This window comes from Oncorhynchus mykiss, chromosome 4, assembly GCF_013265735.2.
Source record: "Oncorhynchus mykiss isolate Arlee chromosome 4, USDA_OmykA_1.1, whole genome shotgun sequence".
NCBI classification, from domain to species: domain Eukaryota; kingdom Metazoa; phylum Chordata; class Actinopteri; order Salmoniformes; family Salmonidae; genus Oncorhynchus; species Oncorhynchus mykiss.
The window spans coordinates 33,448,651-33,476,552 of NC_048568.1; the positions used below are offsets into that span (position 1 = coordinate 33,448,651).

A 27,902-nucleotide genomic window follows, 5' to 3' on the forward strand; every position below is an offset into this window, starting at 1 on the left:
ACCATGGTGATAAACAGCCCAAATTCTGGGTTCAGACTGACTAAGTCTCCGTCGGTGAAGATGAATTGTGTTTTGCGGTCTTTACGGGATGAGAGAACAATGTAGATCTGCTGTGCAGCTACAGACAGCACAGGCAAGTCAATTCTGTTGAACTCGTCAAAGCAGCCCCAAGAGCCAGACTGGGCAAGACCTGGAAGTAAGCAGAAGACCGACATTAACAACTGACACTAGGCCAGGTGTTCACAAACTTTTTAACTCGGGGGGGGCCCCCTTCCAGCATTGGGGAACATCCCGTGCCCCCACTGCGCACGCACATGCCACATCTACTTCTATGGGCACAAGCATGACAAACTGTTCACACCCCATTGTTGGTGGAGAGAATTTTGCAGGTTTAAAACTTATTTCCTGCAATTCTACACATTTTGTCATGGGGTGCAAAGAAAACTTAAATAAAAAAAACAGCTGACATGGGCTAGCTGATTTGGACATTTCTGGAAAAGTTATAAATAGCTCTCGAAAGTATGCAATGACTAACGTGACAAGAGGAACTGATTATGCACTACACAATTTAGACTATTACAACTTTCAAGAGTAAGTTTAAACCCGGACTGAGCCCCCCCCCCCCCCCCCCCCCCCCTCATGCCTCACAGTTTGAGAACCACTGCATTGGACAATTGACAACTAACATTAGCATCCCAAAATGATAGCTAGCCCATAGAGAAGAGGGCACACTTCCAAATTGTTGCCATTGAGTTGACACAATGAAATCAACTCAATTGCATTGATTGTTCACCTTTGTAGATTCTACCAAGTCCTCTGAAGTCCATCTGGTCAGAGCAGTTGAAGACCACCACGTATTTCCCCAGGCAGCGGCCCATGTCTTTAGTGGTCTCAGTCTTCCCTGTACCGGCTGGCCCAGCTGGGGCGCCGCCCATGCTCATGCCCAGAGCCTGAGACAGTGTGATGTAGCACCTATAAATGGATGGTTTGACATCATGGTTATTTAACATTTCACTAAGGAAAGATCTTCACCACACACACAAACACAAACCATCTTCTCTTGCCTGTCAGTTAAAGGGGTGATGACCAGACGGTCAGTGCAACCCAGGAATTCATTTTGGTAAACAAAATCGACGTCGGTAATGGACACTAAGACATGATCCAAGTCCTCCTTGAAGTAGAACCTGCTCTGCTTCAGCCACTCAAAGTCAGTGGTTGACTTGATGTGCATTTTGACCTGATAAGGAATAGCAAAGAATTTAAATATTTTGTGTTTTAACACAAAACCCAAAATGTAAATGTTCTAAAATGTAACTTAGAGACATAAGAATGTGGTTTTATCTTTCAGCGACTCACTAGGTCATCAAATATGTCCCTTTGGTGCACATGGATTGTGACCAGTGTCTCGAACTTGATACGATCAAATTTGGTCAGGTCATGGGTGGTCTGTGAAATCAGTGTGTTAAGCAGATCCAGGAACTTCTGGTTGGTAGTTGGCATGATCTTCTTGTCGTCTTTGGCGTTGCGCAGCGCCTCCTCCGAGTCCCGTGTCCACAGCATCTGGATGCCAAGCAGGCCCACCTGAGAAAACAAAGTTATCAACAATACACTTATTCTAATTACATATATTTTTGACAACTGATCGATCCTATGATTCAACAATTGATACTGAGTTGACAATTGATCCTAGATATTCTTCATCATTCTGTTTCATATAATGGATTTCTAGGTTGCTCTCCCCACCTGTGCTTGGAACTGGTTGAGGAAGGTGAGGAGCTGAAAGCCTGAGTCGTTGATCTGGAGATCAGCAGCCTTGATGACAGAGTGTAGAGAGGACTGTTGCTGCATCTGCAGCTCTCCCAGCCACAGCTCCACAGGCCCCCTTGCCATCACTGGGTGGTCCAGCTGCAAACGCATGGACAGACACGTGAGCTGTCACTCACACACACAGACACACAAATGCATATGCACGCACACACACAGAGGGTGGCGAAAGGTTCCATTCGAATCTCGGAGCTGAAAAGGGGAAACAATATGTTGATGTGCCCTTGAGCAAGGCACTATACCGTAATTGCTCCAGGGTTTCTGTTGATAATGGCTGGCCCTTGCCCCACGCTCTGAGGGAGAGTTGGAATATGCAAAAAAACAGATTTCCAATTCACACCTATGAAATAGGACAAAAATAAGCACCTACCAAATAATATTATTACACACACACACACACACACACACACACACACACACACACACACACACACACACACACACACACACACACACACACACACACACACACACACACGATCATAGTGAGTATTGCATTTGATCATACTGATAATGTTGCATACCGGCACTTTCTCTCCCTCTTGTGAAATGACAGCCAAAATCTTGTCATAATCTTTGGCGTGGAATTCCACTTCGTTGACATTGTCAAACACACCAAGGAGATGAGGCTGGAAAAGAGAGTTTCCCTTATCTGAGACATTGTGCATCTCTTATTATTTAGACAAATCTCTGCTGTTCTAAGAGCTGTTGTTACCTGAATTGTGTGTGGATCGCTAGCTTGTCCCAGGATTTCTAAAAGGGAGGGATCAGACACAAAGAAGAACCTGGGGAACTGGAGCCTCTTTTTCTCCAGGTACCTGTTGAGTTCAAGTAACGTAGTCAGTTGAAAGAGTAAGCTGCTAATGCTAAACAGTCTTTATCCGTACCCAGTGAGAGACTTCTGGCAAAGCTCCAGCTGCTCCTGGAGGTGAGGCAGCAGCTGACCCATGGTCTCGTCTCCCACGCAGCACTGCACTACGTTGGGGATCTCATGGGCACGCTGCATGATCTTGATCCACGACTTATCAATGTTCTGGAAGCGCTTGGCTTCCTAAAGCAAAATAAAATGTCAGAATCAGAATGAGAAACAGAAAATTTGAGTATATTGGCATGCAACACATGATTGCTGGGAAAATGTATTAAAATTGAAGACATACAGTCGTGGCCAAAAGTTCTGAGAATGACACAACTATTCATTTTCACAAAGTCTGCTGCCTCAGTTTGTATGATGGCAATTTGCATATACTCCAGAATGTTATGAAGAGTGATCAGATGAATTGCAATTAATTGCAAAGTCCCTCTTTGCCATGCAAATTACATTTCCACTGCATTTCAGCCCTGCCGTCACCATTGCTTTGCACAAAAAGGGCTTCACAGGCAAGGATATTGCTGCCAGTAAGATTGCACCTAAATCAACCATTTATCGGATCATCAAGAACTTCAAGGAGAGCAGTTCAATTGTTGTGAAGAAGGCTTCAGGGTGCCCAAGAAAGTCCAGCAAGTGCCAGGACGTCTCCTAAAGTTGATTCAGATGCGGGATGGGGGCACCACCAGTACAGAGCTTGCTCAGGAATGGCAGTAGGCAGGTGTGAGTGCACAGTGAGGCAAAGACTTCTGGAGGATGGCCTGATGTCAAGAAGGGCAGCAAAGAAGCCACTTCTCTCCAGGAAAAACATCAGGGACAGACTAATATTCTGCAAATGGTACAGGGATTGGACTGCTGAGGACTGGGGTAAAGTCATTTTCTCTGATGAATCCCCTTTCCGATTGTTTGGGGCATCCGGAAAAAAAGCTTATTGTCCGGAGAAGACAAGGTGAGCGCTACCATCAGTCCTTTGTCATGCCAACAGTAAAGCATCCTGATACCATTGATGTGTGGGGTTGCTTCTCAGCCAAGGGAGTGGGCTCACTCACTCACAATTAAGCTCCCCAGACCTTAATCCCATTGAGAATTTGTGGTCAATCCTCAAGAGGGGGGTGGACAAACAAAAACCCACAAATTCTGACAAACTCCAAGCATTGATTATTCAAGAATGGACTGACATCAGTCAGGATGTGGCCCAGAGGTTAATTGACAGCATGCCAGGGCGGATTGCAGAGGTCTTGAAAAAGAAGGGTCAACAATGCAAATACTGACTCTTTGCATCAACTTCATGTAATTGTCAATAAAAGCCATTGACACTTGAAATGAAATGCTTGAAATGCTTGTAATTCTACTTCAGTATTCCATAGTAACATCTGACAAAAATATCTAAAGACATTGAAGCAGCAAACTTTGTGAACATTAAAATTTGTGTAATTCTCAAAACTTTTGGCCACGACTGTACAGTACCAGTCAAAATTTGGACACACCTACTCATTCAAGGGTTGTCCTTTAATCTTACTATTTTCCACATTCTAGAATAATAGTGAAGACCTCAAAACTATGAAAAAACACATATGGAATCATGTAGTAACCAAAAACTATATTTTATTTTTGAGATTATTCAGAGTAGCCACCCTTTGCCTTGATAACAGCTTTGCACAATCTTGGCATTCTCTCAACCAGCTTCATGAGGTCACCTGTAATGCATTTCAATTAACAAGCGTGCCTTGTTAATGTGTTTGAGCCAATCAGTTGTGTTGTGACAAGATAGGGGTGGTATACAGAAGACAGCCCTATTTAGTAAAAGACCAAGTCCATATTATAGCAAGAACAGCTCAAATAAGCAAAGAGAAAAGACATGAAGGTCAGTCAATCCGGAAAATGTTAAGAACTTTTAAAGTTTCTTCAAGTGCAGTCAAAAACTATCAAGCGCTGATGAAACTGGCTCTCATAAGGACCGCCACAGGAAAGGAAGACCCAGAGTTACCTCTGCTGAATAGGATAAGTTCATTAGTTAACTGCACCTGAGATAGCAGCCCAAATAAATGCTTCACAGAGCTCAAGTAACACACACATCTCAACATCAACTGTTCAGAGGAGACTGTGGAAATCTGGCCTTCATGGTCGAATTGCTGCAAATAAACCACTACTAAAGGACACCAATAAGAAGAAGAGACTTGCAATGGACATTAGACAGGAGGAATCTGTGCTTTGGTCTGATGGATCCAAATGTGCGATTTTAGTTTCCAACCGCTGTGTCTTTGTGAGACGCAGAGTAGGTGAACGGATGATCTCCGCATGTGTGATTCCCACCGTGAAACATGGAGGAAGAGGTGTGATGTGTGGGGGTGCTTTACTGGTGACACTGTCAGTGATTTATTTAGAATTCAAGGCAAACTTAACCAGCATGGCTACCACAGCATTCTGCAGCGACTCGCCATCCCATCTGGTTTGCGCTTAGAGGGAATATAATTATTTTTTCAACAGGACAATGACCCAAAACACACCTCCAGGCTGTTTAAGGCCTGTTTGACCAAGAAGGAAGAAGGAGAGTGATGGTGCTGCATCAGATGAGATGGTTTGGGATGAGATGAGATGGACCGCAGAGTGAAGGAAAAGCAGCCAACAAGTGCTCAGCATATGTGGGAACTCCTTAGGGACTGTTGGAAAATCATTCCTCATGAAGCTGGTGGAGAGAATGCCAAGATTCTGCAAAGCTGTCATCAAGGCAAAGGGTGGCTACTTTGACGAATCTAAAATATATTTTGATTTGCTTAAAACTTTTTTGGTTACTACATGATTCCATATGTGTTATTTCATAGTTTTGATGTCTTCACTATTATTCTACAATGTAGAAAATAGTAAAAAATAAAGAAAAACCCTTTAAAGAGTAGGTGTGTCCAAGCTTTTGACCGTATGTTTGAATATTGTGCAATATTCCTTATGTTTTGCTAGACAAGAGCTGAGTTCATAAAGTGTGGAGATCTTTTATATGATCAAGATGCATAAATCAAATGTTTTGCTAATCTGCAGATGGGCAGTTGTGCAGTACCTGTGGCAGTTGTTTGGCAATGTCACCTCCCACGAACACAGCCTCCAAATACACCCACAGGTTCTGGACGATAAGCCACTGCTCAATAATGTCAGATGAAGTAGACAGCTTGAAGACCCAGTTCTGAATGTCTTTCTTGAACGGAGCATTGTATCTATGCAAAGATATAAGGGCAAGGTAAGATTCTGGCAGCATTACCATTCTACCAACAACAAAACCTGACTTTGATCAACTGAAGGTCATTATCTATAGCCAAGTCAGTTGTTCATACCTGTTGCTCAGCAATGATCCCAGCAGCATCAAACTATCCTCCATGGTAGCGACTATCTCAGAGGTCTCTGTACCTTTTAGCATCAGCTCTCCTCGGCCCTTGAAGGTCATGAAACTCAGAGACTGACTGGACCATACATCCACCACCTGGGCCAGCTTGGCCTCGATGTCCTTCTCCTTGACCGCCGAGATGCAGATATCCTGAGGCGGCACAACAAGACATGACAGTTAACATGTCAAACAGTGGGGAAGACCACTACAGAAACCCTACATCAAAGATTAAATCATGCTTTAAGCCTGTAAATAACAAATATAAGCAAACTTGCATCATCATGGATTTTCCTGTAATAAATATTTAACTGAATTGTGTATTATAACACTAACCTCGATATCCTCCTTGTATTTCAACAGGTTTGCCTCCATGATGTTCTGCAGGGCGAAAGTGTCTGACTCCACCTCAAACTTTTTGCCCGTCAGGCCGGTGATGCGGTCCCAGTGCCTCTGCTTCATGGCCTTGTTGGCCATCATCTCCAGCAGGGGGCAAGACTCGCTGAAGTCATCGATCCTCTTCTTCAGGTCCAAAAATGCCTGCCAGTCCTTCAGGCCTTTGGGCAGCTTCTTACACCTAGTGGTCAAACGATCTGTTACATCTCAACAACAGTAGACACAAAAAAAACAGAGTGAAACAAGAAGGTACTGTCCAATAAAACAAACAAATGTTCATTTCACGCCCTAATGAATACGGAAAGGAAACAACAAGGCCATTCTGAATCAGCAGAAATATAACATGACAGCAAAAGTACAGTACCTATTCTGGAAGTCCAAAAGCTCTGCATTGATCGCCTCAATGTCCACCTCTGTCCACAGAATGTCATAGTATCCACTAATTTTGGCCATCACTGTGTCGTAGAGTCCATACAACTTCTGGAGTAAACTCAACTCTTTTCTATGGTGAAAAAAGAAATAGGATCATCTTTATCGTGTCATCTATCTACACTGTTGATGAAACAAGGAGTGTTGAACATCATAGACATTCATTATTTCAGTGATATCATTGTTCTACAAGTTACAACCAATGATGTATTGTATATAAACCTACATTACCTATATAGCCAAGTCAACAAACAGATTACCGACCATTTCGAATCTCACCATACCTTCTCTGCTATGCAATCTGGTTTCAGAGCTGGTCATGGGTGCACCTCAGCCATGCTCAAGGTCCTAAACGATATCTTAACCGCCATCGATAAGAAACATTACTGTGCAGCCGTATTCATTGATCTGGCCAAGGCTTTCGACTCTGTCAATCACCACATCCTCATCGGCAGACTCAACAGCCTTGGTTTCTCAAATGATTGCCTCGCCTGGTTCACCAACTACTTCTCTGATAGAGTTCAGTGTGTCAAATCGGAGGGTCTGTTGTCCGGACCTCTGGCAGTCTCTATGGGGGTGCCACAGGGTTCAATTCTTGGACCGACTCTCTTCTCTGTATACATCAATGAGGTCGCTCTTGCTGCTGGTGAGTCTCTGATCCACCTCTACGTAGACGACACCATTCTGTATACTTCCGGCCCTTCTTTGGACACTGTGTTAACAACCCTCCAGGCAAGCTTCAATGCCATACAACTCTCCTTCCGTGGCCTCCAATTGCTCTTAAATACAAGTAAAACTAAATGCATGCTCTTCAACCGATCGCTACCTGCACCTACCCGCCTGTCCAACATCACTACTCTGGACGGCTCTGACGTGGACAACTACAAATACTTAGGTGTCTGGTTAGACTGTAAACTCTCCTTCCAGACCTATATCAAACATCTCCAATCCAAAGTTAAATCTAGAATTGGCTTCCTATTTCGCAACAAAGCATCCTTCACTCATGCTGCCAAACATACCCTTGTAAAACTGACCATCCTACCAATCCTCGACTTTGGCGATGTCATTTACAAAATAGCCTCCAATACCCTACTCAACAAATTGGATGCAGTCTATCACAGTGCAATCCGTTTTGTCACCAAAGCCCCATATACTACCCACCATTGCGACCTGTACGCTCTCGTTGGCTGGCCCTCGCTTCATACTCGTCGCCAAACCCACTGGCTCCATGTCATCTACAAGACCCTGCTAGGTAAAGTCCCCCCTTATCTCAGCTCGCTGGTCACCATAGCATCTCCCACCTGTAGCACACGCTCCAGCAGGTATATCTCTCTAGTCACCCCCAAAACCAATTCTTTCTTTGGCCGCCTCTCTTTCCAGTTCTCTGCTGCCAATGACTGGAACAAACTACAAAAATCTCTGAAACTGGAAACACTTATCTCCCTCACTAGCTTCAAGCACCAACTGTCAGAGCAGCTCACAGATTACTGCACCTGTACATAGCCCACCTATAATTTAGCCCAAAAAACTACCTCTTTCCCAACTGTATTTAATTTATTGATTTATTTTGCTCCTTTGCACCCCATTATTTTTATTTCTACTTTGCACATTCTTCCATTGCAAAACTACCATTCCAGTGTTTTACTTGCTATATTGTATTTACCTTGCCACCATGGCCTTTTTTGCCTTTACCTCCCTTCTCACCTCATTTGCTCACATCGTATATAGACTTGTTTATACTGTATTATTGACTGTATGTTTGTTTTACTCCATGTGTAACTCTGTGTCGTTGTATCTGTCGAACTGCTTTGCTTTATCTTGGCCAGGTCGCAATTGTAAATGAGAACTTGTTCTCAACTTGCCTACCTGGTTAAATAAAGGTAAAATAAAATAAATAAGTATGTCTAAATATGTGGTGTACTGTATATACACTCAGTGTGCAGTTTATTAGGTACACCACCCAGTTTACGAAAATGGTTAGCTCCAGACAGTGAGTCATGTGGCCGTGGCGTGCTATATACAGCACGTAGAGATCCATTTAGGCATTCAGTTACTGTTCGATTGAACATTGAGAGCGGTATGATCGTCTGTGCCAGGCACACCGGTTCTAGTATCTCAGAAACATCCGGCCTCCGTGGTTTTTCACACACAACAGTGTCTAGGGTTTACAGAAAATGGTGCGACAAACTAAAAACAGCTCGTTGATGAGAGGTCGAAGAAGAATGGCAAGAATTGTGTAAGCTAACAGGTGGGCGCAGTACAAGTGGTGTGCAGAACGGGATCTCGGAATGCAAAAACTCAGTCCTTGTCACGGATGGGCTATTGCAGCAGACGATCACACCGGGTTCAACTCATATTACCTAAAAACAAGAAGTGGCTCCAGTGGGCAGGAGATCACCAACACTGGACAATTGAGGAGTGGAAAAACATTGCCGGGTCTGACGAATCCCGGTTCCTGTTGCGTCATGCTGATGGCAGAGTCAATATTCGGCGTAAACAGCATGAGTCCATGGCCCCATCCTGCCTGGTGTCTATGGTACTGGCTGGTAGAGGTGGTGTAATGGTGTGGGGAATGTTTTCCTCCTGTCACAAGTTAGTTCCCAAGGTACACATTGAGGAACATTTCCATGCTCTGATGAATTCAAGCTGTTCTGGAGGCAAAGGAGGGTCTTACCCAGTACTAAATGGGTGTACCTAATAAATTGGCAACTGAGTGTAAGTCTATGGTGAATAACATCCATTAGAGTGTACCGTGTTTTTTGCAGAGCCTCATAATCTGTGACTGGTAAACCAAATAGCTGCTCTCCTGACGAGTAGGTGATGAATTTCCTCCACAGGTCGTCAAATCTGGCCTGAAAATATGGAGGAAAAGACGCATGCAACACATCTGTGAAGATTACTTGCTGTAAAACCCTTTTGTGTGTGTTTATACGCGTCATGTGAAAGACGTGTGTGTGTGTGTGTGTGATGTAGTGATATGTGTGTTAGTGTTACCTGGCAGATCTGCAGCCGGGTGCTGGCCTCGTTGGGAATTATCCCAGGCACCATTGGGCCTTCCTGCAACAAACAATGACCCCAAGAATGACCTACAGTTCATTCGGAAATTATTCAGACGCTTTGACTTTTTCAGCATTTTGTTACGTTATAGCCTTATTCTAAAATGTATTAAATGTATTAAATGAAACATTTTCCTCATCAATCTACACACAATACCCCATAATGGCAAAGCATAAACTGTTTTTTCAATTTAAAAAAAAATGTATTAACAATGAAAAACAGAAATACCATATTTACATATGTATTCAGACCCTTTGCTTAGAGACTCGAAATTGAGCTCCTGAGCATCCTGTTTCCATTGATCATCCTTGAGATTTTTCTACAATTTAATTGGATGGTTGTCCTTCTGGGTGGTTATCCCATCTCCACAGAGGAACTCTGGAGCTCTGTCAGAGTGACCATCGGGTTCTTGGCCACCTCCCTGACCAAGGCCCTTCGTCCCCGATTTCTCAGTTTGGCCGTGCTGCCAGCACTTGATGGTTCCAAACTTCTTCCATTTAAGAATGATGGAGGCCACTGTGTTCTTGGAGACCTTCAATGCTGCAGATATTTTTTGGTAGCCTTCCCCAGATCTGTGCTTCAACACAATTCTGTCCTTCAACGTCATGCACTGTCAACTGTGGGACAGGTGGACTCCAATCAAGTTGTAGAAACATCTCAAGGATGATCAATGGAAACAGGATGCACCTGAGCTCAATTTCGGGTCTCATAGCAAAGGGTCTGAATACATATGTAAATAAGGTATTTCCGTTTTTTATTTTTAATACATCTGCTAAAATGTCAAAAAAACGATTTAATTCCATTTTAGAATAAGGCTGTAACATAAGAAAACGTGGGAAAATGGAAGGGGTCTGAATACTTTCCGAATGCAATGTATCTACTGTATGGTAACTGAGGTAAATAAATACAATGTGTTTATTTCTTCTTTACCAGTTCATACTGATCTGTAAACATCACAACATCCTTTTGGAAAACGGTGACTGATTCCAACAGGTTCCGTTTGAACTTGGGCTGCACACGAACCAGCTCGTCTTGCACTGATCTCTGGGGAAGCAAAATTGCTATTTTGACGCCATAATACTGTAGGTAATTCGTCAAACATCTACAACTGAGTTGCAAACATGAGTTATTCCATAGGATAAATGTATAGTGGTAAACCATTACAACGGACCGCCTTGGACTGCAGTTTGATGAAGGAGTATCTGAGAGTATCCACCCCCTCCGCTTCCTCTTTGGTCACCTCCACTTCAAATCTATTCAGAATCCCATAGGCTTCCTAGCAGATAGTATGAGAAAAGTACTTAACAAATGTGTCTGTGAAATCTTCTACCATTGCAATCCACAAATCACAAGCCGTAGTTTGACTTATACCTCAATGGGTCCCAGGGTCATGTCTATCTTGATCTCGGAGTCTCGTATTTTGGACAGGGCTTCCATGGCGAAACGCACATCCTCCAGGTCTGCGATAGGCCTGGAGAGCTTTTTCAGGTGTTCTCCAGTGAAAGTCATGATCTCCATCATTTTCTTTTTGTACTGCTCATTCAGGTACTTGCACAAGAGCTTCTTCCAGGCCTTTGCCTCGACTGTCAGAGACATCTTCAGCGGAGCTACAAGAAAGGGAAATGATCACAAAAAGATAGCTGGCTAATTATTTGTGGTTCACAAAGTATCAAAGACTTGTGAAGCATTTACAGTATGTAGGCCTTATAAAGGGCTTATGAAGGTTTCATTAAGCCTTCAAGAGTTAAAGGCCTAGTTCGTAAACGCCATACCTGTTGACATTTCAATGCACCCCAAAATAATGGTAGGCTTGATTTCATCAATCTCCTGTTCGAATGCCACATAGTGCAGGATTTCAGACTTGATCTGAGTCAGGTAGGGGTTGCTGTCCATGAACTCCTATTCAGAGAATAGTTAAGATTCAAAAGGTTAGTGAGAAGGGAAAAAAACAACAAAAAACAATTGCACCGAATATGGGTGGCAGGTAGCCTAGCGTTATAGTGTTGGGCCAGTATCCGAAAGGTTGCTTGTTCGAATTCCCAAATCTGTCTATGTGCCCTTGAGCAAGTCACTTAACCCTAATTACTCCAGGGTCTACGTTGATAATGGCTGATCCTGGCCGTGACCCCAATCTCTGAAGGTGTCTCAGAGGAAGTTGGGATATACAAAAAAAAACTTTCCAGTTCACACATGCGTATAATACAAACTTGCACGTGTGAAATAGATAAATAAATATCAGCACCCACCAAATTAGTATATTATTACATGCCAACTTACTTAGTAGTAAACAAGCAAATAGTAACTAGAAAAAAAAGTTTGTGACTTGCATTGACACACCTTGACCTTAATCTGTCTGTCCTCGGCCCAGACCACCTTGAAGGGATGGAACTGCTTGAGAACATCACTGGCCGGTTTCCTCAGAGAGTTGACTGCTGATGTGAGGAGGACCACCAGCTTACAAATGTCCTTGTGTTCAGCTACGCTCTGATAGAAGTTCTTCAGCTTCCCTGCTGAGAAAACAACTCAAGTTAAATACTCATTCATGTCATCAATACTCATTGTGTAATCAATGTCAACACAATTCAAAGAACTCTGCAAAATACAGTATTCGATATCCTGGGAAGTTGTATGATTCCTAATTCTAACAGTGAATTTTCCCAAGTGGAGATATGTACAATCTGTGTTTAGTGGTAAGATAAGATGGTGGCTGAATCTTACTGCCAGACTTGCGCTTGTCTTCATGGTGGTGCTCCTGTCCCCAACGGGCCACTCCCCGGCTCACCTCCAGCACCAGGTGGACCAGTCGGTTGATGGCCTGCTGGATGTCATCCAAACTGGGCACCATCACCTGGTGCAAAATGTAAAAATGTAATTATATAACATTGATTTGGGACTTTGTTATTTCAAATTGAATCTAAAATGAACTCACCACGTTGGGTATGGTCAGGTGGACTTCGGATTTGATAAAAGTCACCAGCTCCTCTGTGCTTGGTTGTGATTGGCTGAAACGTCCCTTTCTTGCTGACAAGCTGAACAGAGAAGTAAGACTCTTTAAAAATCTTTACACTCCTTCAAATTAGAATATCAGGCCAACATTTTGCACTATACAGCTGCAATGCATTTCTTTTAGCTAAACCAAGGGATAATACTCTACATGACAACTCATGCATAGTTACGTCGCAACGAAGATTCTTCTTTTCAAAGTGTCCAGAGATAACCTTGTTGCTTTGACCAAGGCGTCAAGTAGCTTTGTGCTGAACCAGGCGTACATCTCTTTGCACTCCTAGGATCAGGATTGTTGTTAAAAGCATTGAAGTGTCCTGTTCTCACAAATGTACAGTATATTTTGGTGGAGTCAGTGCAGTTAGATACTTACCTTCTCAAAGTCATCTTCTTTCTCAGATTCTTTGTCATCACTATGATCATCATCAATGGAGGTGTTAACTTCTTCTGAGAATGCCACATTCTTCCGCTCTGGAATACAAAATGACTTACATTTAAATTTGATGAGGATGTTTATGTATGAGTATGTTGATGGGATGAGATGTTAAGAGTTTCTGGTTCTTTACAGGGTTTTTCATAAAATACCTTTAACAATTGGTACTTCCACAGGTTTCTTGACTTCTTTTGACTCGTAAATAGTATTGAATATCTCAATCAGCTCCTTCACTGCCTCTTCAACATGTCTGCTTTTGTGGTCCAAAATGTCTGCCCACTCCTTTGACTGGTTCTACAAAACAGAGTCATAGCAATTTCATGGTAAGAATAAGAAATCTGACAAGCAGGTAGTGCTTAGGGGGCGGTCATAGGAACTGATTAAAGCTGCAATTAACGATTAGGAATTATAAAAACTTTGGATCAGACTATTGTCTTATTTATTCAATATTTATGTAACAACTGTTTTTAAAAACCTGCAATAATGTTGAAAGTCCAATAAACTAAAGTAAGCTGCACACTGAGGTCTCCCCATTGCATTTACATCCTTTACATGAGCAATTAGGGTTGAGTGCCTTGCTCCAAGACCACATCGACAGATTTTTCACCAACCGAAAGGTTGCTGGTTCGAATCCCCTAGCCGACTAGCCAACCTTTCAGTTACGGGCCCAATGCTCATAAATTTAAATTTAAATTTTATTTGACCTTTATTTAACCAGGCAAGTCAGTTAAGAACACATTCTTATTTTCAATGACGGCCTAGGAACAGTGGGTTAACTGCCTGTTCAGGGGCAGAACGACAGATTTGTACCTTGTCAGCTCGGGGGTTTGAACTCCACTAGGCTACCTGCCGCCCATTAGATGGGCATACCTCATTGGTGCTGATGAGGCCTTGCAGTGACGAGGGCCTGTCCTCTGGGAGATCGATCAGCACAGTCTCTGAGATGTCTTGAAGGACGGCATCAATGTGCATCTCACAGATGTCTCGCACCTGAAGAGAAACACAAAGCAGAGCGCACGACTCAGCAACAAGTATTTAATTTGAACTAAATGCTCCACAATGATTACAGCAGTATTTTCAGTGTACCTTCTTTAGGAGATGGTTAAGTTCAGACATGGCGGTGTCAACATTATGAAAGAAGTTGTCCAAGATGAGAGATGACCAGTTGAGTAACACCAAGCCGTGGCGAAGCACAGACTCGACCTAAAGTGACCACAAACAACAGAAATGACTTTATGAGGTAATACTAGCTAGTCTCCAAACAGTGCCATTTCTCCTTCAAGGGATCATACTGTATTTTAGACCATTTTAACTTTCTTACATTTTTTATCTTGGATGCCATCAGGTTGTAGAAAACTGCAGGTATTTTCTCACAGGTGACCTCGTAGTTGCACAGTAAAGTCTGCAATAATAAATCTGGGCAATATGGTTCTTCAATTCATTGAATGTCTGTGACTCTGCATTGTCTAGGATATTACCTCCAGTCGAAGTTTGTTGGCTTTCATCGACCACTCTGTCTTGACCAGACGCAGAGCCTGATCAGGAACCTCCAGACCCATCTTCAGCATGCACTTTGTCTCTCGCACTATCTCCGTGATTTTGGGATCGAAGTTGACGAGTAGTTTTCCTGTGTCCATGTGGCGGACTAATAAGGTTGCTTGTAAAGCTGTTAGCAAAGAAGGGGAAAGATGTGCATATTTTGTGAAATATGAGAAAAATAAATGAATTCAGATCAGATGAGACAAATGGATAGGCTACTGACCGTATTGGAGTTGTGAGACCTCCCTCATCCAGGCTCTGTGATAGAGAAGCTCAAACTCCACAAACACAGCTGCAGTCCGGTTGTACATTCTCACCACGTCCTTTCCCTCTGGACTCGACAGGATCTCTGAGTTTTTCTGTAGAATGTGTTCGCAGTTAGTGTTGTTTTTCAGTAGATTAAATTCTTAGTAGATTTCTGAAACTGTAAGAGAAATCTTACAGGTCATGTTGTGAAGTTTGAACCTACCTCGATGTAGTGTATAGGTTCCTGTATGCTCCTGTAGAGCTGTCTGATCCAGAGGACTTTGCCAGCTATAGGGGGCATGTTCCTTGCCAATGGAGGGTCCTCTCTGTGAATCTGGTAGAGCTGCATGGATAAAGAAAAACTGTGCTCAAGTCTGATCCATAATGCATCTGTGCCTATAGGCTACCTGACCATTTTTAGGACTAAGGATTACATTTATAAACATACCTTCTTGACAGACTCCAGCTCTGAGACGTAGTGCTGAAGAATAAGCCCAACTGTGCTTGAGACTTCTGTCTTTAGACAGGGCATGTTCAGCTTCTGAAATCTACAGACAATAACAAATATATGTCAAAGTAACATTTCCAGAGTTGGTTCTGAAAATGTTAAATATACCAGCATGCTAATTCCATTTGTGAGGTAGACTACTCTTACATGGCTCTACCCAACGAATGTAAGAGTGGTGCTGGTACATACTATATTTGCTATCACTTAAGGGTCTAGATTGCAGGGAATGGCGGTTACACCTGTTAAAAAAAACTTTTAAATATCTGAGTCGAAAGTAGGGCACTGCCCCCTAAATTCCTGGGGAGAACCCGGACGTATTTTTATTAAAATAGTTTGAGTGATATTTTCTACCTTTTCAGAAAGAACAAGGCATGCTGAGACGAGAGGATTTTGGAGAAACAGGAATTCATGAACATCTGGAGCTGGTTCTAAAGAAGATAAAGGACGACAACATCCTAGAATTAGGAATTAGAACTCTGACAACATGTTGAGCTGTGAGCTTTTCTTTGCCTACAAACAAAACAAAGCAGTTTAGACTCATCTACTCAAACCAAGTTGAATAAAACATGCCTCGAGGTTGCTTATCTGAACCATGAACTCTGCAAAGTCCACCTCAAACTCTGCTTTTCTGGGGGCCAGGATGTCATACTGCTTCTTCTTCATGGTCAAGTAGATGTTCTGGAACTTGGAAGCCAGAGTGTCTATACCCTCAATGGTGGACTGTCCCAGGACAGAGAAGGTCTTTACTGCAGTGATCATCCGAGTGATCTGAAAACAAGAAAGAAATTAATCTCAAATGTATAGCAACAGGCCTTCTGTTTTTTTATGGAAAAGGTTGGCTGCATTAATGATGTACACACCTTCTCCAGTCTCTTGCAGAAACCCTCAAACTTGCCAAAGATGTACATCTCTGACACCTCAAAGGGTTTCTCCCCAGGCCTCTCCAGGGTTTGTTTCTTTGTCTTGTGGAAGCAGGACTGATACTCCCGGAACAAGTAGATACAGTCCTATCAACCCCCCAAAATGGTCAAAACTCAAACCTAGTGTAAATCAGGGGTAGAATTGACCATATTTTTGATGCCATCATCAATCACCTGTATCTTTTTGATGATGTCTTGTGTATCCTGTTCCCAAATTCCAGAGGTGCCGTTGTCAGTAATGTATGCTCTACATGCTGTAACCATCTGATTTGTGACCTGAGTGACAAATATTACAACAACCAAGCTTTAAATACATGTGCTCCAATTCAATTCAATTCCATGTCAGTTCCCATAGCTGATAAAGCCATGTGGGTAATTTGTTAAAGAATTAATAATTCCATTAACTTTTTTATTATCTCTGATGGAATACAGAGAAAGTACTTACTTTGATGAAGAGTGAAGTCATTCGTTCAGATGTATTGTAATATTGTGACACACTGTGGATCATTCGAATGGCATTGATAAGGTTCTGAATGCTCTTGGCCATGGTGACCTGAAATAAAATATGTTCACTTGTGAAATCAATTAGAATAAAACCTTTCAAATCAGAATAATGAAGACTAATTAATCATCTTATTTACCGGGTCACAGTTGTAGAGAGGTTGGCAGACTTTTTCGAGGGTGTACAGGAATTTCACATTATCCTTTGCCTCGTTGGCACAGTCGGTTATTCTGGCATCCAGCTCTCTCCACAACTAAAGTAAATAATATGTACCAACAACAGGAACATGTCAACATTTTGTTGGAGCATGTAATGGTAAACATTTCATTTTCATTGCCACTTCAGGAAGACAGCCAAGTGATGATAGTACCTTTAGAGTCTTGGAGCGGTTGATATTGAGTACATTGACCACGGCCTTGCACTCGGGGCCCTTGATGTGCTCAATGATAGAGTTGAACTTGGCCGACATTCTCTTCCAGTGCTCTAACTCAGTCAAAGGTCCTGAGGCATCAGCTTCTTTCCTCATTTGATCACTCTCTGTAAGGACCTGGGGGTCATAGAAATAGAGTTGAAGAACAGAAGACTTGAAGTACTATGGATTGGCAAGTAATTTTTTCACATTTGTGCCGTGGTACAGTATGTGTAGGTTCATAGTACATAGACAGTCATACTGTGTAGTACCTGCTCAATCTGTTTGTACCACATCATCAACGCTTCCTCGAGTTGATGCACCATGTCAACATCTGCTGCTGCTGCTTTTACGTCTTCAAAGGATACCAGCCTGGCGAATTCAATGTTTGAGGCCGTCTTCAGTTGAACAGTGCCTTCAATGCATGCTTGCATTCCTGCAGTACATCATACAAATCAAAGTGTTGCCTACGTTTAACAAACTGATTAGACTTGTTGTCAGCTCAAAAGCATGCAGAAAACAATAATTGAATGATGCTGTAGGCCTACTGTGTGTGTACACTACTGTTAAAAAGTTTGGAGTCACTTAGAAATGTCTTTGTTTTTGAAAGAAAAGCAAACTGTTTGTCCATTAAAATAACATCAAATTGATCAGAAATACAGTGTAGACATTGTTAATGTTGTAAATAACTATTGTAGCTGGAAACGGCATATTTTATATGGAATAGCTACATAGGCGTACAGAGGCCCATTATCAGCAACCATCACTCCTGTGTTCCAATGGCACGTTGTTTTAGCTAATTCAAGTTTATTATTTTAAAAGGTTAACTGATCATTAGAAAACCCTTTTGCAATAATGTTAGCACAGCTGAAAACTGTTGTTCTGCTTAAAGAAGCAATAAAACTGGCCTTCTTTAGACTAGTTTAATATCTGGAGCATCAGCATTTGTGGGTTTGATTACAGGTTCAAAATGGCCAGAAACAAAGAACAGTCTATACTTGTTCTCAGAAATGAAGGCTATTCCATGTGAGATATTGCCAAGAAACTGAAGATCTCATACAACGTTGTGTACTACTCCCTTCACAGAACAGAGCAAACTGGCCCTAACCAGAATAGAAAGGAGGGGGAGACCCCGGTGCACAACTGAGTAAGAGGACAAGTACATAAGAGTGTCTAGTTTGAGAAACAGACGCCTCACAAGTCCTCAACTGGCAGCTTCACCCGCAAAACACCCGTCTCAACGTCAAGTGAAGAGGCGACTCCGGGATGCTGGCCTTCTAGGCAGAGTTCCTATGTCCGATGTCTGTTCTTTTGCCCATGTTAATCTTTTCTTTTTATTGGCCAGTCTGAGATATGGCTTTTTCTTTGCAACTCTGCCTAGAAGGCCAGCATCCCGGAGTCGCCTCTTCACTTTTGACATTGCGACTGGTGTTTTGCGGGTACTATTTAATGAAGCTTCCAGTTGAGGACTTCTATTCTGGTTAGAGCTGTACGAGATCTTCAGTTTCTTGGCAAATTTCTTGGTTGCTGATAATGGGCCTCTGTACTACTATGTAGATATTACATTTTAAAAATCAGCCGTTTCCAGCTACAATAGTCATTTACAACATTAACAATGTCTACACTGTATTTCAGATCAATTTGTTGTTATTTGAATGGACATTTTTTTTTGCTTTTCTTTCAAAGACAATGACATTTCTAAGTGACCCCAAACTTTTGAACAGTAGTGCGTGTGCACAATTTTGTTTTATTATTGTAACTCTCTCACCATCTAGGAAATGAATATAACGAGTGATTGTGTCTTTGAAGTTTTGTTTATCCTTCTCTCCATGTTTCGACTGATTCAAGGCACCCCAGTTTTCTGTTGCACAGACAGCTGGCATCATAATCTTTGACAACAGATTCCTGGTGCCTTTTAATAGACCCTCAGCGGCATCTAGCATAGAAAAATAAATCTCCTACAAAAAGAAAGGGAATGGAAATTGACCAAGCATTAACAGTCAGAAAACTCATGATTAGAGCATTCCTTTGTATTCAATATGGACCTATTATGAGGCTATCATAGATTATATGTACAAAATACAAAATCTTAGTCCTTCAGTTCAGAAATCTCTACCTTCCGTAGATCTTCCATAGAATATCTCACCTCATGTATGTTTTTTATATTGACAGGAACGTCAATTTTAGTTCGTACAAAGAATGGGCACAATCCTGTCAGACATGTCTCAGACAAATTGGCTAAAAATAGTCTCATTATTATGGCTCCTTTTGCAGTTCCAGGAAAGGTGCGTCCACACTCTAAAACAAAATAAAATTCAGTTGAATTGAACTTGCGCCGTTTAAAAGGTCTGGGTCAGAGTGAAAGGTGACATAAACAGACAATAAAATGTTTCATATCTATTTCACAAAAATCTATGAATAACAATAATGTATTGGTGCCACTGTGGCTCTATAGTATGCATTTTATGTCATGAAGAAATACAGAGGTAATCATCCTTCATTAACCTATTCCTGGGACTTCTGTCTCTTGGTAGACAAATGCGATGGTTTTACTTCCTCCTTTGGCAAAAAAATCATCAAATGGTGCCAACTGTGGGGGGAGAGCAGAGTGTCTACAAGATATTTCAGATCTTTGTTGTTCATCAAGCAGGTAAAGGTTAAAGAATTTGACCAAACAACAACAATTCATAGGGAACCTCAATAGCTTGTTGGGATTCATATCAATTACAGTTCTACTCACAGAAGGAGCATCTAAAACAAACTCTTCTACTGCTTGTAGTTCGAGGGAGAGCCTGTCAGCCAAGATCTCAAAGATGTATTTGTGCCCAGAGGTAAGTAGCTTTTTTCGAGCTTCTCTTGATTCCTTGTACCTGGCCTGAAAGGACAAAGTGTCAACGTTACTCTAAATGGGGTGGTGTACTGTGCACATCAGGCAAACAGAGTGTAAGGTGGGACTGTAGCAGCCCACAGTAAAACAATGTATTATACTATGAAGTGATAGCAGCTACAATTGTGACTTTGTGAGCACATAGCCCTGGGCAGCTGAACCTTCATTGAGCAAGTTCTCATCACTTCTTGTTCTCAACTCAAATTCCTCCATGACTATTCATCCAACAGACCTGCTTCTCCTTCATGGTCTCCTGCACAGCCTGGACACAACTACCAGATCGATGGAACTTGCTGCCCCGCCGGCCTACAGCACCTCGATCTGTGGGCACGTTGTCAGCCATGGGGCTAGGGTCACCTGTGCTATCTGGGTGACTGGTTCCACTCATCTTTTCATCTGCAAGGATGTGATTCAGGAGTCAGGAAAACATAGTCAATCAACAAAATCGGGATTTTGGCTAGAAGATAGGTCTGTTGCTTTATTTGAAGGGATGATAAATGTCAGAAAATAAGAAATTCCAGATTAATCAGGAAAAATCCCATCCCTGCACTTGAGGACTACCTTTAGATTGTTGGTAATAATAACGTTAATTTAACTAGCTTTATTGAATGATAGGGGTCACTGGTAATGTTAGTGTCAATGATTTAAATATACACTAGATCACAAATAGGGGGCGCTGTGATGTAGCCACCATGTCTCCATCTTGGCACTCCCCACAAATGTAAAAAATATTTTTGGACGTTATAGAAATTAATTGATTAATGTCTACATTTATTTTTGTCACATTTATTCTATTACAGAAACCTTAATGCATACTTTAAAATTACACTGCATTCGGAAAGTATTCAGACCCCTTGACTTTTTCCACATTTTGTTACATTACAGCCTTATTCTAAAATTTATTAAATCATTTTTTTTTCACAATACTCCATAACGACAAAGATATTTTTTAAATGTCTGCAAATGTATACAAAATTAACTGAAATATCACATTTACATAAGTATTCAGACCCTTTACTCAGTAGTTTGTTGAAGCACCTTTGGCAGCGATTACAGCCTCGAGTCTTCTTGGGTATGAAACTATAAGCTTGGTACACCTGTATTTGGGGAGTTTCTCCCATTCTTCTCTGTAGATCCTCTCAAGCTCTGTCAGGTTGGATGGGGAGCGTCGCTGCACAGCTATTTTCAGGTCTCTCCAGAGATGTTAGATCGGGTTCAAGTCCAGACTCTGGCTGGGCTACTCAAGGACATTCAGAGACTTGTCCCCGAAGCCACTCCTGCGTTGTCTTGGCTGTGTGCTTAGGGTTGTCGTCCTGTTGGAAGGTGAACCTTTGCTCCAGTCTGAGGTCCTGAGCGCTCTGGATCAGGTTTTCATCAAGGATCTCTCTGTAGTTTGCTCCGTTCATCTTTCCCTCGATCCTGACTAGTCTTCCAGGCCCTGCCGCTGAAAAACATCCCCACAGAATGATGCTGCCACCACCATGCTTCACTGTAGGGATGTTGCCAGGTTTCCTCCAGACGTGAGACTTGGCATTTAGGCCAAAGAGTTCAATCTTGGTTTTATCAGACCAGAGAATCTTGTTTCTCATGGTCTGAGAGTCTTTAGGGACCTTTTGGCAAACTCCAAGCGGGCTGTCATGTGCCTTTTACTGAGGAGTGGCTTCCGTCTGGCCACTCTACCAAAAGGCCTGATTGTTGGAGTGATGCAGAGATGGTTGTCCTACTGGAAGGTTCTCCCATCTCCACAGAGAAACTCTGGGGCTCTGTCAGAGTGACAATCGGATTCTTAGTCACCTTCCTGACCAAGGACCTTCTCCCCTGAATGTTCAGTTTGGTTGGGCGGCCAGCTCAAGGAAGAGTCTTGGTGGTTCCAAACTTCTTCCATTTAAGAATGATGGAGGCAACTATGTTCTTGGGGACCTTCAATGCTGCAGACATTTTTTGGTACGCTTCCCCAGATCTGTGCCTCGACACAATCCTGTCTCGGAGCTCTACATAAAATCCCTTTGACCTCATGTCTTGGTTTTTGCTCTGACATGCGCTGTCAACTGTGGGGCATTACATAGACATGTGTGTGCCTTTCCAAATCATGTCCAATCAATTGAATTTACCACAGGTGGACTCCAATCAAGTTGTAGAAACATCTCAAGGATGATCAATGGAAACAGGATGCACCTGAGCTCAAATTCGAGTCTCATAGCAAAGGGTCTGAATACTTACGTTAATAAGGTATTTCTGTTTTTATGTTTAATACATTTACAAACATTTCTAAAAGCCTGTTTTTGCTTCATCATTATGGAGTATTTTGTGTAGATTTATGAGGATTTTTTGTATTTAATCCATTTTAGAATAAGGCTGTAACATAACAACATGTGGAAAAAGCCAAAGGGTCTGAATACTTTCCGAATGCACTGTATATTATGTGAGCAAAACATACAAATTAAAATTTTTAAAATGTATAAAAACATTTTCCATGAAATTACTAATGTTAAGCTACTGTCCGCGCTACAACAACAACATACTTAAAAACATGAAACTAACATTAACGTTATCTATGTAATGTTAGCTAGATAAAGGTATCTAACGTTAGCTAGGTAATGCGTATGACAATTACCAACAATACATTAGCTAGCCAACGTTTGTTAACGTTAGCATAACGATCAGGTTGCACCATTAACACCGGTATGTAACATTATGTTTGGCCAGTTGAACTTGTTAAATAAAAGGTACATAAACATTGTCTCATCTAATTTACTGGCTGTTGTTTTAATATTCAAACTAAAATACATTAAAATATCATAATTACCGTTTAGCCCGTTTCAGCAGTTTGACTCCATTATTTCAGAACAAATTTTCAAAATCCAACTGCCACTCTCTCGAGCTACAGCCTAAGGCTCGCGATCGAACATGCATGATACAACCGGCTCGAGCATGAATCCGTCAGGCACTTGGACCCATAATTTCTTGCTACTGCTGAGATTGCTTAACATTTCCTGGTATTCCAGGATATACATTTACGACCAGTCCTGAGCACTAACATCTACAGTAGACACTAGTAAGTACCATTCTCTTCTTTCATGGAGATAACGTTAGCTAGCTATCGTGGTAGCTATAAGTGCATTGGTAATCTTCAGGGAAAATAGTGTCTTCAATGCTGTTATGTTATTATTAGCTCAATGGAGATTGCTTTCGATATGAACTAGATACGATTAGCTAGCTAGCTAGCTAACCAGCACTGCAGACTTGTGACACTTGTTAGCTAGCTAGTTGTCTAATGGATGGGGAATAGAAGTTAGAGAATAGACTGATTTGCTTCAAAATATCAGCAGGTTTCAAGCAGTAGCACTATAATACACACACAACTAGCTAGTAACCTTTGGCAGTTGGGTACTCTGTGGAATCATGGACATATACTCAGTTTCAATAAATGAGCCTTATGCTTGTTACTGTAGCTCAGGGGTAGGCAACTCTGTTCCTGGAGTGCGGACGATACTGCAGGATTTTGTTCCAACTAGGCACCACACCTGACCAACTGAGCTAATTGATCAGTTCAATGGTTGCCTAAATTCAAAACACCTGGTCTTCCAGGACGGTTAAATTAAAAACATGAAGTGCATGCGGCACTCCAGGATCAGGGATGCCTGCTGTAGCTACTTAAGTGTGTGTGTGTGTGTGTGTGTGTGTGTGTGTGTGTGTGTGTGTGTGTGTGTGTGTGTGTGTGTGTGTGTGTGTGTGTGGACAGACAGACAGATAGTCTATAAGTGCTTAAAGGTGTGCTTTAGCCCAAGTGATGCTGACAGCACAAATACTGTCCATTCTCCTACAGGTAGAGGGTGTGTTGATTCATTCAGTTGACTAACGTGAGTGATCATATAGGTCTATATGCCTTGAGGGTACATAGTGTATATATTCTTTTCTCTGAGCTGTACACTTTTGTATCTCTCCTTCCATCAGCAATGTCGGGAAATCCAGCAGTGGTGATGCGTTTGGTGGCTTCGGCTTACGCAGTGGCAGAGAAGGCAGGAGCTATCATACGGAGGGATCGTGGAAAAAGTTGGACTTACTGAACGTAGAGTGGGGCAAAGTGCTGAATTGATGGAGATTGATAGACAGTGAGATGGAGGCTGAATGTTGTTTATAAATGATGTCTCACTCTCTCTTATGTGGACAGACGGGGGCTAACGATCTACAGACACTGGCAGACAGGCTGGTCCAGCAGAGCATATGTGCCCCCCTATCCAAAAGCTTCCCCAAAATCACCATCATCGGAGAGGAGGTGGGTGTGTATAACATCAGGTATTGCGCTTAAGGGTTGCACTATTGTCTGTGGCAAGTGAACTCAGCAGTCGGGCAAGTTGAGGTTGCCCAAGGTGATTTTTTTTTTTTTTAAACAACAAAACTGCAAAGTTTTCCAGGAAGCCTAAAACGGATCTTTTTGGTTCATCCCTATTGTTTAAGTGAAAGATGGACAATTTATGGCAGCTGGGTAAATTGTGGTTGCCCCATTTAGATAGGTTATTATATATATTTTTCTAACATTGGGGCCACACTGGAAGTGTAACTTTTAGTCAGTGGGAGCAGAGCGCTAGCCGCTATGTCAGATTGCTCTCAGGCGTGAGCTGCGCTTAGAATTCTTGAAAATAGAACCAGAACTTACTTTTACACTGGAGCAGCGCAAGCCTTTCAATGAGCTGGCATGCTTACGCCAGTTTTCTCTGAAATTAATTGGAGTGTCTCACACTCTGCAAAAGTTATGCGTCCGATGTAGCAGGCCAGTAGAACAGATTTTTCTGCTTCCTCCCTGTTGTTTAAGTGCCCTCCCTGCAGTTTTGCATGTAAACAAATGTTATTTTACATTTTCAGGAAAGTGACTAATCTTTGGGCAACCTAAAAAAATACAGCTGACTTGTCCGATTGGCAAGTATTTTCAGACCTTAATGTAAATCCATGCAACTTGCATGAATAGGATCTGTCCTAATGTTACTGACCAATTCATTTTGATGTAAAGATTAGAGTACACAACACATGTTGCACAACATCCCTGTCTTAACAGTGAACATCTCTCACATCAGGATCTGCCAGAGGAGGCTGTCAAAGAAGACCTGATTGAGAGCAGTCAGTCTGAAGAAATCCTACAAGTCCTGTCCATTGGAATACAGTGCCCTGAAAGAGGAGGTGAGACGCAGGGACTTCAGAGCTGAAACTGAAACCTACTGTACTGATTTGGATCATTTTCTGGGTACTGACTTCTCATTCCAGCTGTGTTTCTGTGTTTGAATGTCCCGGTGTCTGAATTTTAGCTGGTTGTGTGGGTCGACCCCCTTGATGGCACTAAAGAATACACTGAAGGTAAGCTTACTACGGCGTTGTTATTTTGCCAGTCTTTTGTTTAGATCACTCATTACAGGCTTCCAACACACACCCTCGATTACTACCAGGTATTTCAGTGTCACTCTTCTCTTACACTTCCTCTTAGACCTATGCATTGTCCTCTTTGACAAAAACCTGGGGAACATTTAATTCAGTTATCTCCTAATCATCAGTGCTGATTCCCTTTTTCACTCTCTCTCCTGTTATCCCTGCTGAGCAGTCGGCCAAGTGTCTTTACCTGCCACATCAGGTCCAGATGTGTCATACGGGGTCGGACGCCCAGCTTCTCAGCACGACTCTCCGTATGGTGACACTGTACTGATCGGCATTTCATATGGAGGGAAGGCCATTGCCGGGGTCATCAACCAGCCCTTCTTCAATTACCAGGTACCAACAAGTGATCGACAAATAATATTTTTGCCTTATACCCTCTCACCTATCAGGGCACGTTGAGTAGGGAGAAAAGATTTTAGAAATAGGGAGCTAACAAATTCTTCATTTTCAGTTGCAAAACATTTTGCTACATTGTGCCCAATTGAACACGACCTTGGTCCGTGAGTGTGTAATGCCCTGTGTTTTGTATCCACAGTTGGGGACGGAGACAGCAGACATGTGGGGAATGCCAGGACTGGGCGCCTTTGGGTTCGAGCTACAGGAGGTTCCGGATGGCCGCCGCATAGTCACCATGACCCGTTCCCAGAGCAACAAACTTGTCACAGACACCGTGGATGCCATGGTACCTCATGATGTGATAAGTTGGCGGAGCATGAAATAAAGTGAAATGAGAAGGTATGGTGGGGGTACATAGATATCAATAAAATGTCTTATTTCTCTGAACCCTTTCTTTGTGTAGATTGTTAAGCTTGTGGAGGGGAAGGCCTCAGCCTGTGTCTTTGCCAGTCTAGGAACTAAAAAGTGGGGCACTTGTGCCCCTGAAGCCATCCTGCATGCATTAGGAGGTAAGCAACATCCTCTTGATCATACTGAAAGTACCTCTAATGAGTAATGAAAAAATAAGTGTCTGCTGTTTTTCTTTCTTGTCCATCCCTCTGCAGGTAAGCTGACAGACATGCATGGCAGTGCGTTGTGTTACGATGCTAATGTTAAGCACATTAATTCTGCTGGGGTGCTGGCCACACTACGCAACCTCCAGTACTACACCAGCACCAACAAGTGCCCCAGTCAGTCCTGCAGGCCCTGATTGATAAATATAATTTTACAACTCTTATTGTCCAAAAACACTGCCAAATTAAAACATTTCTAGCACCTAGTCATAAATGGAATGTTTTAATTTCCATAATTACTTGTATAAAATAATCTGTTGTACCCCAAAGTAACTAATCTTGAGACAAACAACTAGTAATGCGGCATACTTCAAGAAAGGTTCAAATCTCACCTTTCTGGTAAAAATTGTTATGAAGTGTAGTCACTTGACACAAGCAGAACAAATAAAATGTGGTATTTCCAATTCAAAACTATGAACAAGGATTGAAATGACATGCTTTCTAAATATAGTATAACCACAAAATGGCCAACAAAAGTGAAATCTTATAGTATGTTTAATGTTAGAAAATATACACATTCTAAAGGTCTCGATTAAAGCGTCTGACCTGATCGCTGTGAACGTCTGAGCACTAGCTTGGCTTCCTTAACGCGTTTGGAACTCACCTTAATCTTGTCAGTCTGACTTTTGTTTAAATTCAAAGTATTATTTTAATGGCTATAAATCAATCTGTGCTATAGTGATAAAACCACTCATGCTACGTTATCTAAGGATTGCAGGCTTGTGGCTGTGAATTAGGGTTCAGCCAGGAGTTGAACAGTCAGAGGGAATTAAATGGTAGGAGGAACATCCCAGCACCAAGTGGTTTCAGATTTCACATTCTACTTTACACAGGCTCAGAAAATATACCACTGTCTTTGGGAAGCAGGGCTATTGCTCAATGCAAGCCATTTAGATCTACGGCGTCCACATAAATGAAAATGTCAGTCGGAACCCGGTAACAGAACCACGCTGGTCCCCTGAACAGGGGACATTACATCTGAGGTCATAAGTGTAAAAAAAAATGTTTTACTGTATAGATACTTTTGGGCTACAAAAATCATGCCATGTTTGACACTTCTGGTAAAGAATCACATTTGTA

General features: G+C 42.1%; 1 protein-coding gene and 1 pseudogene across 1 annotated transcript in view; one reads left to right on the top strand and one right to left on the bottom strand.

The window, feature by feature from the left end:
* Nucleotides 1-20,776, bottom strand: part of LOC110521084 (dynein heavy chain 8, axonemal) — a 58,370-nt gene extending 37,594 nt beyond the window's left edge. Inside the window, exons 1-44 of the mRNA XM_036976478.1 lie at nucleotides 20,621-20,776; nucleotides 20,242-20,376; nucleotides 20,007-20,091; nucleotides 19,648-19,799; nucleotides 19,270-19,459; nucleotides 17,774-17,937; nucleotides 17,463-17,639; nucleotides 17,232-17,345; nucleotides 17,036-17,143; nucleotides 16,765-16,866; nucleotides 16,531-16,677; nucleotides 16,241-16,438; nucleotides 16,022-16,098; nucleotides 15,611-15,710; nucleotides 15,386-15,505; nucleotides 15,140-15,275; nucleotides 14,856-15,043; nucleotides 14,699-14,779; nucleotides 14,464-14,580; nucleotides 14,248-14,367; nucleotides 13,530-13,671; nucleotides 13,318-13,415; nucleotides 13,118-13,224; nucleotides 12,871-12,970; nucleotides 12,660-12,789; nucleotides 12,279-12,448; nucleotides 11,714-11,840; nucleotides 11,313-11,548; nucleotides 11,113-11,217; nucleotides 10,872-10,985; nucleotides 9,879-9,941; nucleotides 9,636-9,736; nucleotides 6,820-6,957; nucleotides 6,396-6,636; nucleotides 6,013-6,212; nucleotides 5,742-5,895; nucleotides 2,712-2,875; nucleotides 2,540-2,642; nucleotides 2,349-2,453; nucleotides 1,744-1,905; nucleotides 1,357-1,581; nucleotides 1,065-1,237; nucleotides 794-972; nucleotides 3-190 (exon numbers count right to left, since the gene is read on the bottom strand). Coding sequence (XP_036832373.1) covers nucleotides 3-190; nucleotides 794-972; nucleotides 1,065-1,237; nucleotides 1,357-1,581; nucleotides 1,744-1,905; nucleotides 2,349-2,453; nucleotides 2,540-2,642; nucleotides 2,712-2,875; nucleotides 5,742-5,895; nucleotides 6,013-6,212; nucleotides 6,396-6,636; nucleotides 6,820-6,957; nucleotides 9,636-9,736; nucleotides 9,879-9,941; nucleotides 10,872-10,985; nucleotides 11,113-11,217; nucleotides 11,313-11,548; nucleotides 11,714-11,840; nucleotides 12,279-12,448; nucleotides 12,660-12,789; nucleotides 12,871-12,970; nucleotides 13,118-13,224; nucleotides 13,318-13,415; nucleotides 13,530-13,671; nucleotides 14,248-14,367; nucleotides 14,464-14,580; nucleotides 14,699-14,779; nucleotides 14,856-15,043; nucleotides 15,140-15,275; nucleotides 15,386-15,505; nucleotides 15,611-15,710; nucleotides 16,022-16,098; nucleotides 16,241-16,438; nucleotides 16,531-16,677; nucleotides 16,765-16,866; nucleotides 17,036-17,143; nucleotides 17,232-17,345; nucleotides 17,463-17,639; nucleotides 17,774-17,937; nucleotides 19,270-19,459; nucleotides 19,648-19,799; nucleotides 20,007-20,091; nucleotides 20,242-20,376; nucleotides 20,621-20,776 — 6,192 coding nt within the window. The remainder of the gene's footprint in view (nucleotides 1-2; nucleotides 191-793; nucleotides 973-1,064; nucleotides 1,238-1,356; nucleotides 1,582-1,743; nucleotides 1,906-2,348; nucleotides 2,454-2,539; nucleotides 2,643-2,711; nucleotides 2,876-5,741; nucleotides 5,896-6,012; nucleotides 6,213-6,395; nucleotides 6,637-6,819; nucleotides 6,958-9,635; nucleotides 9,737-9,878; nucleotides 9,942-10,871; nucleotides 10,986-11,112; nucleotides 11,218-11,312; nucleotides 11,549-11,713; nucleotides 11,841-12,278; nucleotides 12,449-12,659; nucleotides 12,790-12,870; nucleotides 12,971-13,117; nucleotides 13,225-13,317; nucleotides 13,416-13,529; nucleotides 13,672-14,247; nucleotides 14,368-14,463; nucleotides 14,581-14,698; nucleotides 14,780-14,855; nucleotides 15,044-15,139; nucleotides 15,276-15,385; nucleotides 15,506-15,610; nucleotides 15,711-16,021; nucleotides 16,099-16,240; nucleotides 16,439-16,530; nucleotides 16,678-16,764; nucleotides 16,867-17,035; nucleotides 17,144-17,231; nucleotides 17,346-17,462; nucleotides 17,640-17,773; nucleotides 17,938-19,269; nucleotides 19,460-19,647; nucleotides 19,800-20,006; nucleotides 20,092-20,241; nucleotides 20,377-20,620) is intronic.
* A 102-nt stretch (nucleotides 20,777-20,878) lies between these two features.
* Nucleotides 20,879-27,121, top strand: LOC110521085 (annotated as a pseudogene).
* Nucleotides 27,122-27,902: the final 781 nt, after the last annotated feature.